This window comes from Chamaea fasciata, unplaced genomic scaffold (assembly GCF_029207755.1).
Source record: "Chamaea fasciata isolate MVZ Bird 193981 ecotype frontalis unplaced genomic scaffold, bChaFas1.0.hap1 SCAF_57, whole genome shotgun sequence".
NCBI lineage: Eukaryota > Metazoa > Chordata > Aves > Passeriformes > Sylviidae > Chamaea > Chamaea fasciata.
Window position 1 is genome coordinate 67,859 of NW_027094142.1, and position 12,282 is coordinate 80,140.

General features: G+C 36.5%; 1 protein-coding gene across 1 annotated transcript in view; it reads right to left on the minus strand.

The window, feature by feature from the left end:
• LOC136304197 (maltase-glucoamylase-like) overlaps window positions 1-12,000 on the minus strand; it is a 68,372-nt gene extending 56,372 nt beyond the window's left edge. Inside the window, exons 1-8 of the mRNA XM_066207823.1 lie at window positions 11,883-12,000; window positions 10,694-10,767; window positions 7,344-7,464; window positions 6,624-6,733; window positions 4,609-4,760; window positions 3,144-3,318; window positions 1,835-1,925; window positions 1,062-1,174 (exon numbers count right to left, since the gene is read on the minus strand). Of these exons, the coding sequence (XP_066063920.1) occupies window positions 1,062-1,174; window positions 1,835-1,925; window positions 3,144-3,318; window positions 4,609-4,760; window positions 6,624-6,733; window positions 7,344-7,464; window positions 10,694-10,767; window positions 11,883-12,000 (954 nt within the window). The remainder of the gene's footprint in view (window positions 1-1,061; window positions 1,175-1,834; window positions 1,926-3,143; window positions 3,319-4,608; window positions 4,761-6,623; window positions 6,734-7,343; window positions 7,465-10,693; window positions 10,768-11,882) is intronic.
• Between the last annotated feature and the right edge of the window lie 282 nt (window positions 12,001-12,282).

The window sequence follows — 12,282 nt, forward strand, 5'->3', positions numbered from 1 at the left end:
AGTTTCCTGAAATTCCCGGATTTCACCCCAAATTCAGGCGGTCTAGCCAGATAAACTGGGAATTCGACCCCAAAAACCACCTCAAATTCCCCAAATTCCCGGATTTCACCTCAAATTCGGGATGTGGCCACCCAGCAAACTGGGAATTCGGCACCAAACCACCCTGATTTTTCCCAAAATCCCTGGAATTGCACCCAAAACTGAGGTAGCAGAAAAATAAACTGGGAATCCACCCCAAACCGCCCCAAAATTCCCAGATTTCAGCCCAAATTTGTGAAGTGGGAAGTGGGAATTTGACCCCAAACCGTCCCAAATTTCCCAAAATCGCTGGAATTTCACCCAAAATCCGTGAGGTGACAGCCAGAGAAACCGAGAATTTGACCCCAAACCGCCCAAAATTTCCCAAAATTCACAATCCCCAAAGTCGCTGCTTTCCCCCCAAATTCAGGAATTCGACTCCGAACCACCCCAAATTTCCCAAAATTGGCTGAATTCACCCCAAACTGAGGTAGCAGAAAAATAAACTGGGAATTCGACCCAAAACCACCCCAAATTTCCCAAAATTGCAGAAATTTCACCCAAAACTGAGGTGGCAGCTCAACAAACCGGGAATTCCACCCCAAATTTCCCAATTTTTTCCTCAAATCCCTGAAATTCACCCCAAAATCTTGGAAGGTTTTTGGTTCCCCAAATTCCCTGATTTCACCCCAAATTTTTGATATGGGAACTGGGAATTCGACCTCAAAACCACCCCAAATTTTCCCAAAATCGCCGGAATTCACCCCAAAACTGTGGTGCCCAAAAATCCGCTTATTTCATCCCAAATTCGGGAATTTGTCCCAAATTTTCCCAAAATCGCCGGAATTCACCCCAAAACTGAGGTGGCAGAAAAATAAACTGGGAATTCCACCCCAAAACCACCCCAGAATTTCCCAAAATCACCGGAATTTCCCCCAAAACTGTGAGGAGGCAGCCCAATAAATGGAGAATTTCACCTAAAACCACCCAAAATTTCCCAAATTTGCCCCAAATCCCCGGAATTCGCCCCAAAAAAATCCCACCTGGACGTATTCCTGCACCACCTGCTCGGGCGTGTCCCCCAGGAAAAGGTAAAAATCCAAAATCCCGCCGATGGTTCGGAAGGTGACGGCCGGGGCCGGGCTCAGCGCTACCTCTGCGAACCCAAAATTGGCAAAATTTCACCCAAAATTTAAAGGGAATTAAAGGAATTTAAATTTGGGATTTTTTGTGGGGTTTTGGGTGTTTTTCAAAGAAAAAATGGGAATTTTTTAGAAAAAAAATGGTGATTTTTTTAGTCATTTATAGGCTCAGTGCCACCTCTGCTGACCTAAAAATGCAAAAATTTCACCCAAATTTCACCCAGAATTTAAAAGGAATTTTTAAAATTTCCAAAAAATTTAAAATTTGGGATTTTTTTTGCTGGTTTTGGGTTTTTTTCCCCGAATAAATGTGGGGGGGGGGTTTAGAAAAAAATGGGGAATTTTTTAATCATTTATAGGCCTGGAAAGGCTCAGAATTGACCCAAAATCCCCCAAATTTCACCCAAAATTTAAAAATATGCAAAAATTTAAAATTTGGGAATTTTTTTGTGGATTTTGGGGGATTTTTTTCCTTGTTTATAGCCCTGAAAAGGCTCAAAAGTGGGAAAATTTTCACCCAACTTTTAAAATTTTTTAAAATTAATTTCGTGAAATTAATTAGAATGACTCCTCCCCCTCATCTGTGAATTATATCGTTTTTAAAATGAAATATTTCCTATATTTTAAATTAATTTCGGTTGATTATTAATTAATTAATGCCAATTAACACTCACCCATGGCGTTGCTGTTCATGAGGAAAACTCCCAGGGAAGCTCCGGATTTGTCCTCCAGGCACAGAAAAAACGGTTGAACCCCCGACAAATTCTCCCCATTCTGGGTAAAAACGGGCAAAATTTAGTTAAAAAATATATTTTATAAAATTATACAGAGATATTGCTAAGAATAGAAAAAAAATTCATAAAATATTTTAAAAATTATTTTAAAAATCAAAAACTATTATAAAATATTAAAAAATTATCAAAAATATAAAAATTACATGAAATTTATTTTAAAATTTTAAAACTAGAAAATGATAAAAATATAAGAATTTAAAAGCCATAAATATGCATAAATATATTACATTTATACAAAAAATATATAAAACATTTCTGAAAATATTTTTCAAAAATTAGAAATATGAAAATGCATTTTTAAAATATTTAAAAATATATTTATAAATGATAATTTAAAAATAATTTAAATTCTTTTAAATTTTTAAGTGTTGGACATTAAACTTTTTCAACTTTTAATCTTTAAAGCATGGGACTTCAAAATCAACATTTAATTCGAATTTTAATATTTAATGATTTAATATTTAATTTCACATTTCACATTTTTCCGAATTTCCAAATTTCCAAATCCCATCCGTCTTCAGAAATGAATTCCAAAAAAAATCGAGGAAAAAAAAGTATTTTAACAAGAATTTCACCCGATAAAACCTCAAAATTTGGTGTTTTTTCACCCCCCGACACCCCAATTTTCCCAAAAATGGGAGAATTTTTGCCCAAAAATTGCAGAATTTCACCCAAACCGTGTCGTTGGGGTGGGGGTGGCGGCTGAACAGGGCCCGGGTTCTCCACTGGGGGCGCTGCTCCCCCAGCCCGTAAAGGTCCCAATTTGAACATTTAATTAAATTAATTAATGCAAATAATTTAATTTAATTAATGTATGTATGTAATTAAATTAATTAATGTGAATAATTAAATTTGGGATCGGGGCAGAGGCTGAACAGGGCTCGGGTTCTCCACTGGGGGCGCTGCTCCCTCAGCCCCAACAGCTTCCGATCTGAATATTCAATTTCGTTTAATATTTCATATTTAAAATTTAATGTTTTTGAATCAAAATTCCAAATTTGAACATTTAAACATTCAAAACTCGAAATTTCCAATTCTCATCCGGCTTCGCTAATGATTTCCCAGCAATCCACACGAGAAAAAACCTTATTTGGACATGAATTTCACCCAATAAAACCTCAATTTTTAAAAATTTTTCCACCTCCCACCACCGCAATTTTGCCCAAAACCGTGTGAATTTCACCCAAACCGTGTCGTTGGCGTTGGGGTGGCGGCTGAACAGGGCCCAGGTTCTCCAGTCCAGTTGGTGTTTGAGGCGCCCGCGGCGCTGCTCCCCCAGCCCGTAGAGGTTCCCGCTGGGAATTCGGGTGGAAATCTGCAGGAATTGGTCAGAGAAGATCAAAGGGCCAATGGTGGTGTCGAAGCTGGGGACAAAAAAAAAATATTTGAAATTAAAATGAAATTTTAAAAATTGAAATGAGAATTGAAAATGAAAATGAAAATGAAAATGAAAATGAAAATGAAAATGAAAATGAAAATGAAAATGAAAATGAAAATGAAAATGAAAATGAAAATGAAAATGAAAATGAAATTTAATTAAATTAAAATGAAATTTTAAATTAAAATGAAATTTTAAAAATGGAAATGAGAATTGAACGAAAATGAAAATGAAAATGAAAATGAAAATGAAAATGAAAATGAAAATGAAAATGAAAATGAAAATGAAAATGAAATGAAATGAAATTAAATTAAATTAAAATGAAATTTTAAATTAAATTAAAATGAAATTTTTAAAATTGAAATTTTGAAATTTGAAATGTTAATTGAATTTAATTTAAATTTCAATTAAATATTAAAATTGAAATTGAAATTTGAAATTTAGATTAAATTAAATTAAACTTTAAATGAAAGTTTAAAATTGAAATTGAAATTTAGATTAAATTAAATTAAACTTTACATGAAAGTTTAAAATAGAAATTGAAATTTTAAATTAAAATTAAATTAAAGTTAAATAAAAATTAAATTTAAATTAAATTGAATTGAACTGAAATAAAAATTAAATTAAATTTAAATTTTAAAATTGAAATTTGAAATTAAACTTAAATGAAAAGTAAAATTAAATTAAAAATAAAATTAAACTAAAAGTATTATTTTAAAACTGAAATGAAATTTGAAATGGAACTTTAATTTTTTTAAATGTAATGGAAATTGATGTAAATTTTCAAATTTCAATGAAATGGAAATTGAAAATTTAAGATTGAAATTTAAATTTAATTTTAAAAATTTAAGTGAAATTGACATTTCAAAATATTAAATTAAATTGAAATTTTCAAAGTAAATTGAAATTTAAATTGAAATTTGAAAATTAAAATAAAATTTGAAAATTAATTTGAAATTGAAATTTTAAAATTGAAATTAAATGGAAATTAAATTCAAATTAAAATGTGAATTTTAAATTGTAAAATTGAAATGATATTGAAATTGAAACTTTGAAACAAAATGGAAATGGAAATTGAAATTTTGATCTTTTTGAAATTTTAGAATTTCAGTTAAAACGGAGACTGAAATTTGAAAATTGAAATGAAATTAAAATTCTAAATTAAATGGAAATTGAAATTTTGCAATTTAAATGGAAATCGAAACTCAAATTTAAAAACTGAAGTTCAGGCCTTCAGGGCTAATTTTTGGGGTGAATTCGGGGGAATTCGGCTCACACGACTGCGCCGGTTCTCGCTCGGATCACGCGGATCCCGAAGGGATTTTCCCGGAATTCCAGCCGATATTTGGGATCGGCGGCGGCCGGACCCAAAAACGGCCCCACGTGATCGTGGGGAACCTCGAACCTCGGCTGGGTGGGGTCGGTGAACTGCGAAAATGGGGGAAAAATGGAAATTGGGGTTTTTTTTGGGGTGGAAATGAAAAAAATCGGGGTGGGAAATTTGGGGTTGAAAAGGGAAGAAATGGGAAAAAATGGGGAGAAAAGGTGAAAAAACTGGAAATTAAAATAGGAAAAGGGAAAAAAGAGGAAATAAAAAAAGTAAAGGAAAAGGGAGGAAAAAAGGGAATTTGGGGTTTTTTTTGGGGGGTGGGAAAGGGAAGAAATGGGAAAAAATGGGAAATAAAGGGAGAAAAAGAAAAGAAAAAGAAAAAAATGGGAAAATTAAAAAAGGGAAAGGGAAGAAGAAAAAAATTAAAAAATGAAATTAAAAAAGGAAGAAAAAAGGGGAAATAAAGAAATGAAAATAAAGGAAAAGGGGAAAGGGGGAAAATGGGAATTTTGGAGTTGTTTTGGGGGTGGAAATGAGGAAATTTGGGGTTGAAAAGGAAAGAAATGGGAAAAAAAATTGGCAATAGAGGAAAGGGAAAAGGGAGAAAAGAAATGGGAAAAAATGGGGAGAAAAAAGGAAAGAAAAGAAAAGAAAAAAGAAAAGAAAAGAAAAGAAAAGAAAAGAAAAGAAAAGAAAAGAAAAGAAAAGAAAAGAAAAGAAAAGAAAAGAAAAGAAAAGAAAAGAAAAGAAAAGAAAAGAAAAGAAAAGAAAAGAAAAGAAAAGAAAAGAAAAGAAAAGAAAAGAAAAGAAAAAAGAAAAGAAAAGAAAAGAAAAGAGAAAAAGGAATTTGAAAAGAAAGGGAGAAAAGGAAAGAAATTGGAAAAATGTGGAATAAGGGGAGAAAATGAAAAGATGAAAAACCTGGAAATTAAAAGAGGAAAAGGGAAAAAAAGAAGAAATTAAATAATTAAAGGAAAAGGGGGAAAAGGGGAAAAAAGGAAATTTTGGGGTTTTTTGGGGGTGGAAATGAGGAAATTTGGGGTGGGAGGCGACAGGGAGAAAAGGGAAGAAATGCCCAAATTTGGGATTTTTTACCAAATTTTCTGATTTTTCCACCCATTTTTCCCAGGCTCACCTGGAGATCCAAATGGAAAATGCCCAAATTTGGGATTTTTTACGAAATTTCCCCTTTTTTCTACCCATTTTTCTCTGGCTCACCTGAAGACCTGGTTCTCCTCACGAACTGAAAATGCCCAAATTTGGCATTTTTACCCAATTTCCCCTTTTCCCACCCATTTTTCCCTGGACTCACCTGTAGCTCTGAACCGAAAACACCCAAAATTTGTGATTTTTACCAAATTTCCCTTTTTTCCACCCATTTTCCCCCTTTTCCCACCCATTTCCCTTGGTGCCCCTGGAGGCCCCAACAGAAAATGCCCAAATTTGTGATTTTTCCCAAATTTCCACTATTCCCACCCATTTTTTCCCAGGCTCACCTGGAGACCTGAACCAAAAACACCCAAATTTTTTGATTTTTACCAAATTTCCCCTTTTCCCACCCATTTTTCCCTGGACTCACCTGATGATCTGATTCTCCTTACGAACGGAAAATCCCCCAAATTTGGGATTTTTACCAAACTTCCCCTTTTCCCACCCATTTTTCCCCTTTTCCCACCCATTTTTCCCTGGGCTCACGCGGACACCCGAACAGGGAACACCCAAATTTGGGATTTTTACCAAATTTCCCCTTTTTTTCCGCCCATTTTTTCCCCCTTTTCTACTCATTTTCCCAAATGCCCCCGGAGACCTGCACAGGAAACACCCAAATTTACGGTTTTCAACCAAATTTTCTCTTTTTTCCACCCGTTTTCCCCTGGGCTCACCTGGAGACCCGAACAGAAAACATCCAAATTTGTGATTTTTCCCAAATTTCCCCTTTTCCCCCCCATTTTGGTGCCCACCTGCAGGCGGAGGCGGGCGGAGCTCTGGAACTGCGCCCTCAGCAGGACGGAGCCGGAATCGCGCCCGAACAGCGACGGCGCCCCCAGGCGGCGCAGGGACACCTCCACACCTGCGGGACAACGGAATTTAATTCAATTCAATTTAATTTAATTTAATTTAATTTAATTTTATTTTATTTTATTTTATTTCATTTTATTTTATTTTATTTTATTTGGCCCTGCAGAGAACGGAAACAAAATTCCAAACGGAATCGGCAGAAAAAAAAAAATAAATGAACTCCAAACTGGTCGTGAAATAGGATGAAAGGAGATAAAACGAAAACGAAATGAAATCAGATTAAAACGAAATTTACATAAAATTCACACGAAATTTGCATAAAATTTACATTTAAATTACCCTGTTCAGCTTCCCTGGGTCCCTCCTCGATCCCGTATCCATGATCAGAGGAGAAGAAGCACCAGGGCACCCCAGGTAACATTAACATTAAACGAACGTAAAATTTACATAAATTCGCGTAAAATTTGCATAAAATTTTGCATAAATTTGCATCCTTTTCACCCTGTTCAGCTTCCCTGGGTCCCTCCTCGATCCCGTATCCATGATCAGAGGAGAAGAAGCACCAGGGCACCCCAGGTAACATTAACATTAAACGAACATGAAATTTACATAAATTCGCGTAAAATTTGCATAAATTTTGCATAAATTTGCATCATTTTCACCCTGTTCGGTTTCTCTGGGTCCCTCCTCGATCCTGTAGCCGTGGTCGGAGGAGAAGAAGCACCAGGGCACCCCGGGCTGGCCCAGGGGGCTCCAGCAGCAGCCGCGGCGCCGGCACAAACTCTGGGGGCAGAAAAAAAAACCCCGACGATTTTGGGGCAAAATCAGAGAGAAAAAAAAAATAAATAAATAAACCCCGGGAAATATTTCAGGGGGAAAAAAAAAAATTGTAAAATATGGGAAAAGAATCGGAGAGGTTTGGGGGAAAAAAAATTTCAAGGGAAAGAGGAAGGGGAAGAAAAACGTAGAAATTTTTTAGTTTTTTCTTTGGTTTTCATAACTTTGATTTCTAAACCGTTATTTAAGATTTTTATCCCCAACCGTTGGTTTTTAAACCTTCGTTTATTGATTTCGCCATTAAACTTCGACTTCGAAACCTGTATTTATGAATTTTTCCTCTCCAAACTTGGAATTCGATGCCTTTATTTCGGTATTTGATCATCAAACTTTGATTTCTAAACTTTTAATTGCGGATTTTATCTCTAAACTTGGATTTTTAAACCTTTATTTATGTATTTTATCTCTAAACCTCGATTTCTAACCCTCAATTTAACAAAAAATTTAATTATTTTATGGCAAATAGAGATGATTTTATCTCTGAACTTCGATTTCTAAACTTTTAATGATGAATTTGATCATTAAACTTTGATTTTTAGACTTTTAATTATGGATTTTATCTCTAAACTTGGATTTCTAACCCTCAATTTAACAAAAAATTTAATTATTTTATGGTAAATAAAGATGATTTCATCCCTAAGCTTCGATTTCTAAACCTTTCATTGTGAATTTTATCTCTAAACTTCGACTTCTAAACTTTTAATTGCGTATTTTATAATTAAACGTTGCTTTCTACACCTTTATTTATGAATTTTATTTCTAAACCTTTAATTATGAATTTTATAATCGAACTTTGATTTTTAAACCTCTATTTATGAAATTTTTTTTTACCTCTAAACCTCAATTTCTAAACTTTAAATTACGAATTTTATAATTAAACTTTGATTTCTGAACCGGTGTTTATGATTTTTGTCCCCAAGCTTTGATTTCTAAACGTTTAATTATGAATCTACAATCAAATTTGACTTCCAAACTTTTCATTGGGAATTTTATCCCTAAACATCGATTTTTTTTAAACCTTTTAAAATGAATTTCGTCCCTAAACTTGGATTCCCGAACCTTGATTTAACGACAATTCCAATATTTGATGTTCAACAGGGATGATTTCATCTCTAAACTTCTAATTATAAATTTGATCATTAAACTTTGATTTCTACGCCTTTATTGATGAATTTTTCTCTCCCAACTTGGATTTGTCAGCGTTTGGTTTATGCATTTTATCATTAAACTTCAATTCCGAGACTTTTAATGGCGGATTTTATTTCTAAACTTCGATTTTTGAACCTTTATTTATGACTTTTTTTTTAATCTCTAAACTTGGATTTCCCACCCTTTATTTATGATTTTCAGCTCTAAATTTTGATTTATAAAAACTGATTCAGGAAATTTTTCTCTCCAAAGTTTGATTCCTAAACTTTTACTTATTTATTTTCAAACTTTGCTTCCTAACCCTTCATTTCTGTATTTTATCTCTAAACTTCGATTTTTAAACCTTTTCGATTGTTTTTATCCCTGAACTTTGCTTTCTAACCCTTAATTTTACCCAAAAAATTCAATATTTTATGTTAAACGGAGATGATTTTATATCCGAACTTCGATTTCTACACTTCCATTTCGGGAATTTTATAATTAAACTTTGATTTCCACGCCTTTATTTACGATTTTTATCTCTAAAATTTTTGATTTTTGAACCTTTATTTATGACTTTTTATCTCTAAACTTTGATTTACAAACGATTTTATTTCCTTCCCTCTCCCGGGGCAAAGTCTCCGGGATTTGTTCCTTTTCCAATAAAATTTATTGTTTTTATGGAGAAAAATAAACAAAGCCTGGCTGGGCCCAAAGCAAAACTGCCTGAAACTGCCTGGGATTCCCTGGGACTCCCTGAAATTCCCAAAATTCCTGGAAATTCCCCAAATTCCCAGAAATTGCCTGAAATTCCTTCAATTTTCAGCCCTGAAATTCCCTGAAATTCCCAGTCCCTAAACTCCCCCAAACCCTCCACTTCCCACTCCCTGAATTTCCTGAAATTCCCTGAAATTCCCTCGATTCCCAGGCTTTAAATTTCCTGGAATTCCCTGGAATTCCCAGACCTGAAACTCTCTGGAATTCCCCCAATTCCCGATCTGGAAATTTCCTGGAATTCCCTGGAATTCCAAGATCTGAAAGTCCCTGGAATTCCCCCAATTCCCGATCTGGAAATTCCCTGGAATTCCCTGAAACTCCCTGAAATTCCCTGGAATTCCCTGGAATTCCCTGGGGTGGAAAACAGGGATTTTGGGAGGAAAAAAGGGATTTAGGGGGTAGAAGATGTGGATTTTGAGTGAAAAATCCGGAATTTTGGGGAGGAAAAGGAAAATTTTGGGAAAAAATGGGTTTTTTGGGAGGCAAATTGGGGATTTTGGGTTAAAAATTGGGAATTTTGGATGGAAAAGGGGGGATTGTGGCAGAAATTGGGATTTGGGGGTGGGAAATGATGAATTTGGGGTGGGAAATGGGGATTTGGGGCTGGAAAATGGGGAATTTTGGGGGAGAAAAATCAGGATTTTGGGGATGGAAAATGAGGATTTGGGGTGGGAAAATCAGGAATTTGGGATGGAAAATTGGGATTTTTAGGGTGGAAAATGGGGAATTTGGGGCGGACAATGGGGATTTGGGGATTGAAAATGTGGATTTGGGTGGAAAATCAGGAATTTTGGGATGGAAAATGCGGTATTTTGGGGAAGAAAAATCAGGTTTGGGGGTGAAAAATGAGGATTTTGTGGTGGAAAATGCAGATGTGGGGGAGAAATTGGGAATTTCGGGATGGAAAATGGGGATTTTTAGGGTGGAAAAATGGGGATTTTGGGGTGGAAAAGGAGGATTTTCGGGGCGGGGAAACCTGGGATTTTTAGGGTGGAAAAATGGGGAATTTGGGGCAGAAAATGGAGATTTTCTGGTGGAAAATCAGGATTTTGGGGTGAGAAAATCAGGGATTTGGGGTGGTAAAAGGGATTTGGGGCTGGAAAATGGAGTTCTGGGGGTGGAAAAAGGGGGATTTGGGGGCGGAAAATGGGGATTTTGGGGCGGAAAATCGGGATTTTGGGTGGGAAAATCAGGGATTTGGGGTGGTAAAGGCGATTTTGGGGTGAAAAATGCAGATTTTGGGGTGGAAAAAGTGTGTTTTGGGGCGGACCTCGGTGGCCAGGTGGTCGGGGGCGCAGTCGATGCGCTCGGCCAGGGACACGTTGGGGCACCGGGGGGAAAAGCCTGGAACGGGAAATTCAAAAATAAAAAATTAATGAGCAATTAAAAATTCAATTCAAAGTAAAAGCGGGACCAGGAAATGAAAAAAAATGAAAATCAGGAGAATTTAAAATGAGGAAAAATAAAAATTCCCCTTTTCCCCTCCCAGATCCCCGTTTTTCCACCAAATCCCCCTTTTTACCCCAAATCCCCATTTTTGCCCCCAAAATTCCGATTTTCCTCCCCCAAAATCCCATTTTTTCCTCCCCAAATCCCATTTTCCCCCCAAATCCCCTTTTTATTCCCCCAAATCCTTTTTTCCCCCATCTCCAATTTTCCTTTTTTCCCCAATCCCCTTTCTTCCCCCCCAAATCCCCTTTTCCCCCCAAAATTCCTACTTTTCCCCAAATCCCCATTGTTGCCCCCAAATCCCCATTTTTTCCTTCCCAAAATCCCCTTTTCCCCCCAAATTCCCCATTTTTGCCCCCAAAATCCCCCTTTTCCCCAAAAATCCCCCTTTTCTCCAAAATCCCTTTTTTTCTCACAAATCCCCTTTTCCCCCTAAAATCCCAATTTTTCCCAAAAATCCCCCTTTCCCCAAAATCACTTTTTTCCCCCAAACCCCAATTTTTCCTCCCCAAATCCCCTTTTTTTTTCCCTAAAAATCCCCATTTTTCCTCCCAAAATCCCCCTCACCGTCTTCCCGTGATCTCGGTTCCCGCGTTCCCAGAATTCCCAGCACGATCAACATCCCCCCAAATCCCGTTTTCCCCAAAATTCCCCTTTTTCCCCTAAAAATCCCCCTTTTCTCCAAAAACTCCCTTTTTTCCCCCAAATCCCAATTTTTCCCAAATCCCCATTTTTACTCCCAAACTTTGCATTTTCCTCCCCCAAATTCCCATTTTTCCTCCCCCAAACCCCGTTTTTTCCCCCCCAAAATCCCTTTTTTCTCCCCAAAACCCCATTCCTCCCCCCAAAATCCCCCTTTTTCCCCAAATCCCCATTTTTGCCCCCAAAATCCACATTTTTCCCTCCCCAAAATTCCAATTTTTCCTTCCCCAAATCCCCTTTTTTTTTCCCCCAAAAAATCCCCATTTTTCCCCCCAAAATCCCCGTTTTTCCCCCCAAAACCCCCTCACCGCTCTCCCGTGATTTGGGTTCCTGCGTTCCCAGAATTCCCAGCAGGACTCCAGCCACGGCCACGCCCACCAGGAACAGCGCCCCCAGCGCCAGCTCCAGGCGGCTGAAGCGCCCCATCTGTGGAAAAAACGGGATTTGGGGAAAAATCTGGGAATCCCCCGGAATTCCACGGGTTTTGTCGTCATCGGAATTCGGCAATTGGCATTTTGGGGGGAAAAATTCCCATTTTGGGGGTCTTGGCAATTCCAGAGTTTTGGGGTAATTTTAATTATTGATCAATAATTCCCAATTTTTGGGATTTCGGTCAATAATTCCAAAATTTTAAAATATTTCAGATCCTCAATCAATAATTCCCAATTTTTGGGATTTCGGTCAATAATTCCAAAATTTTAAAATATT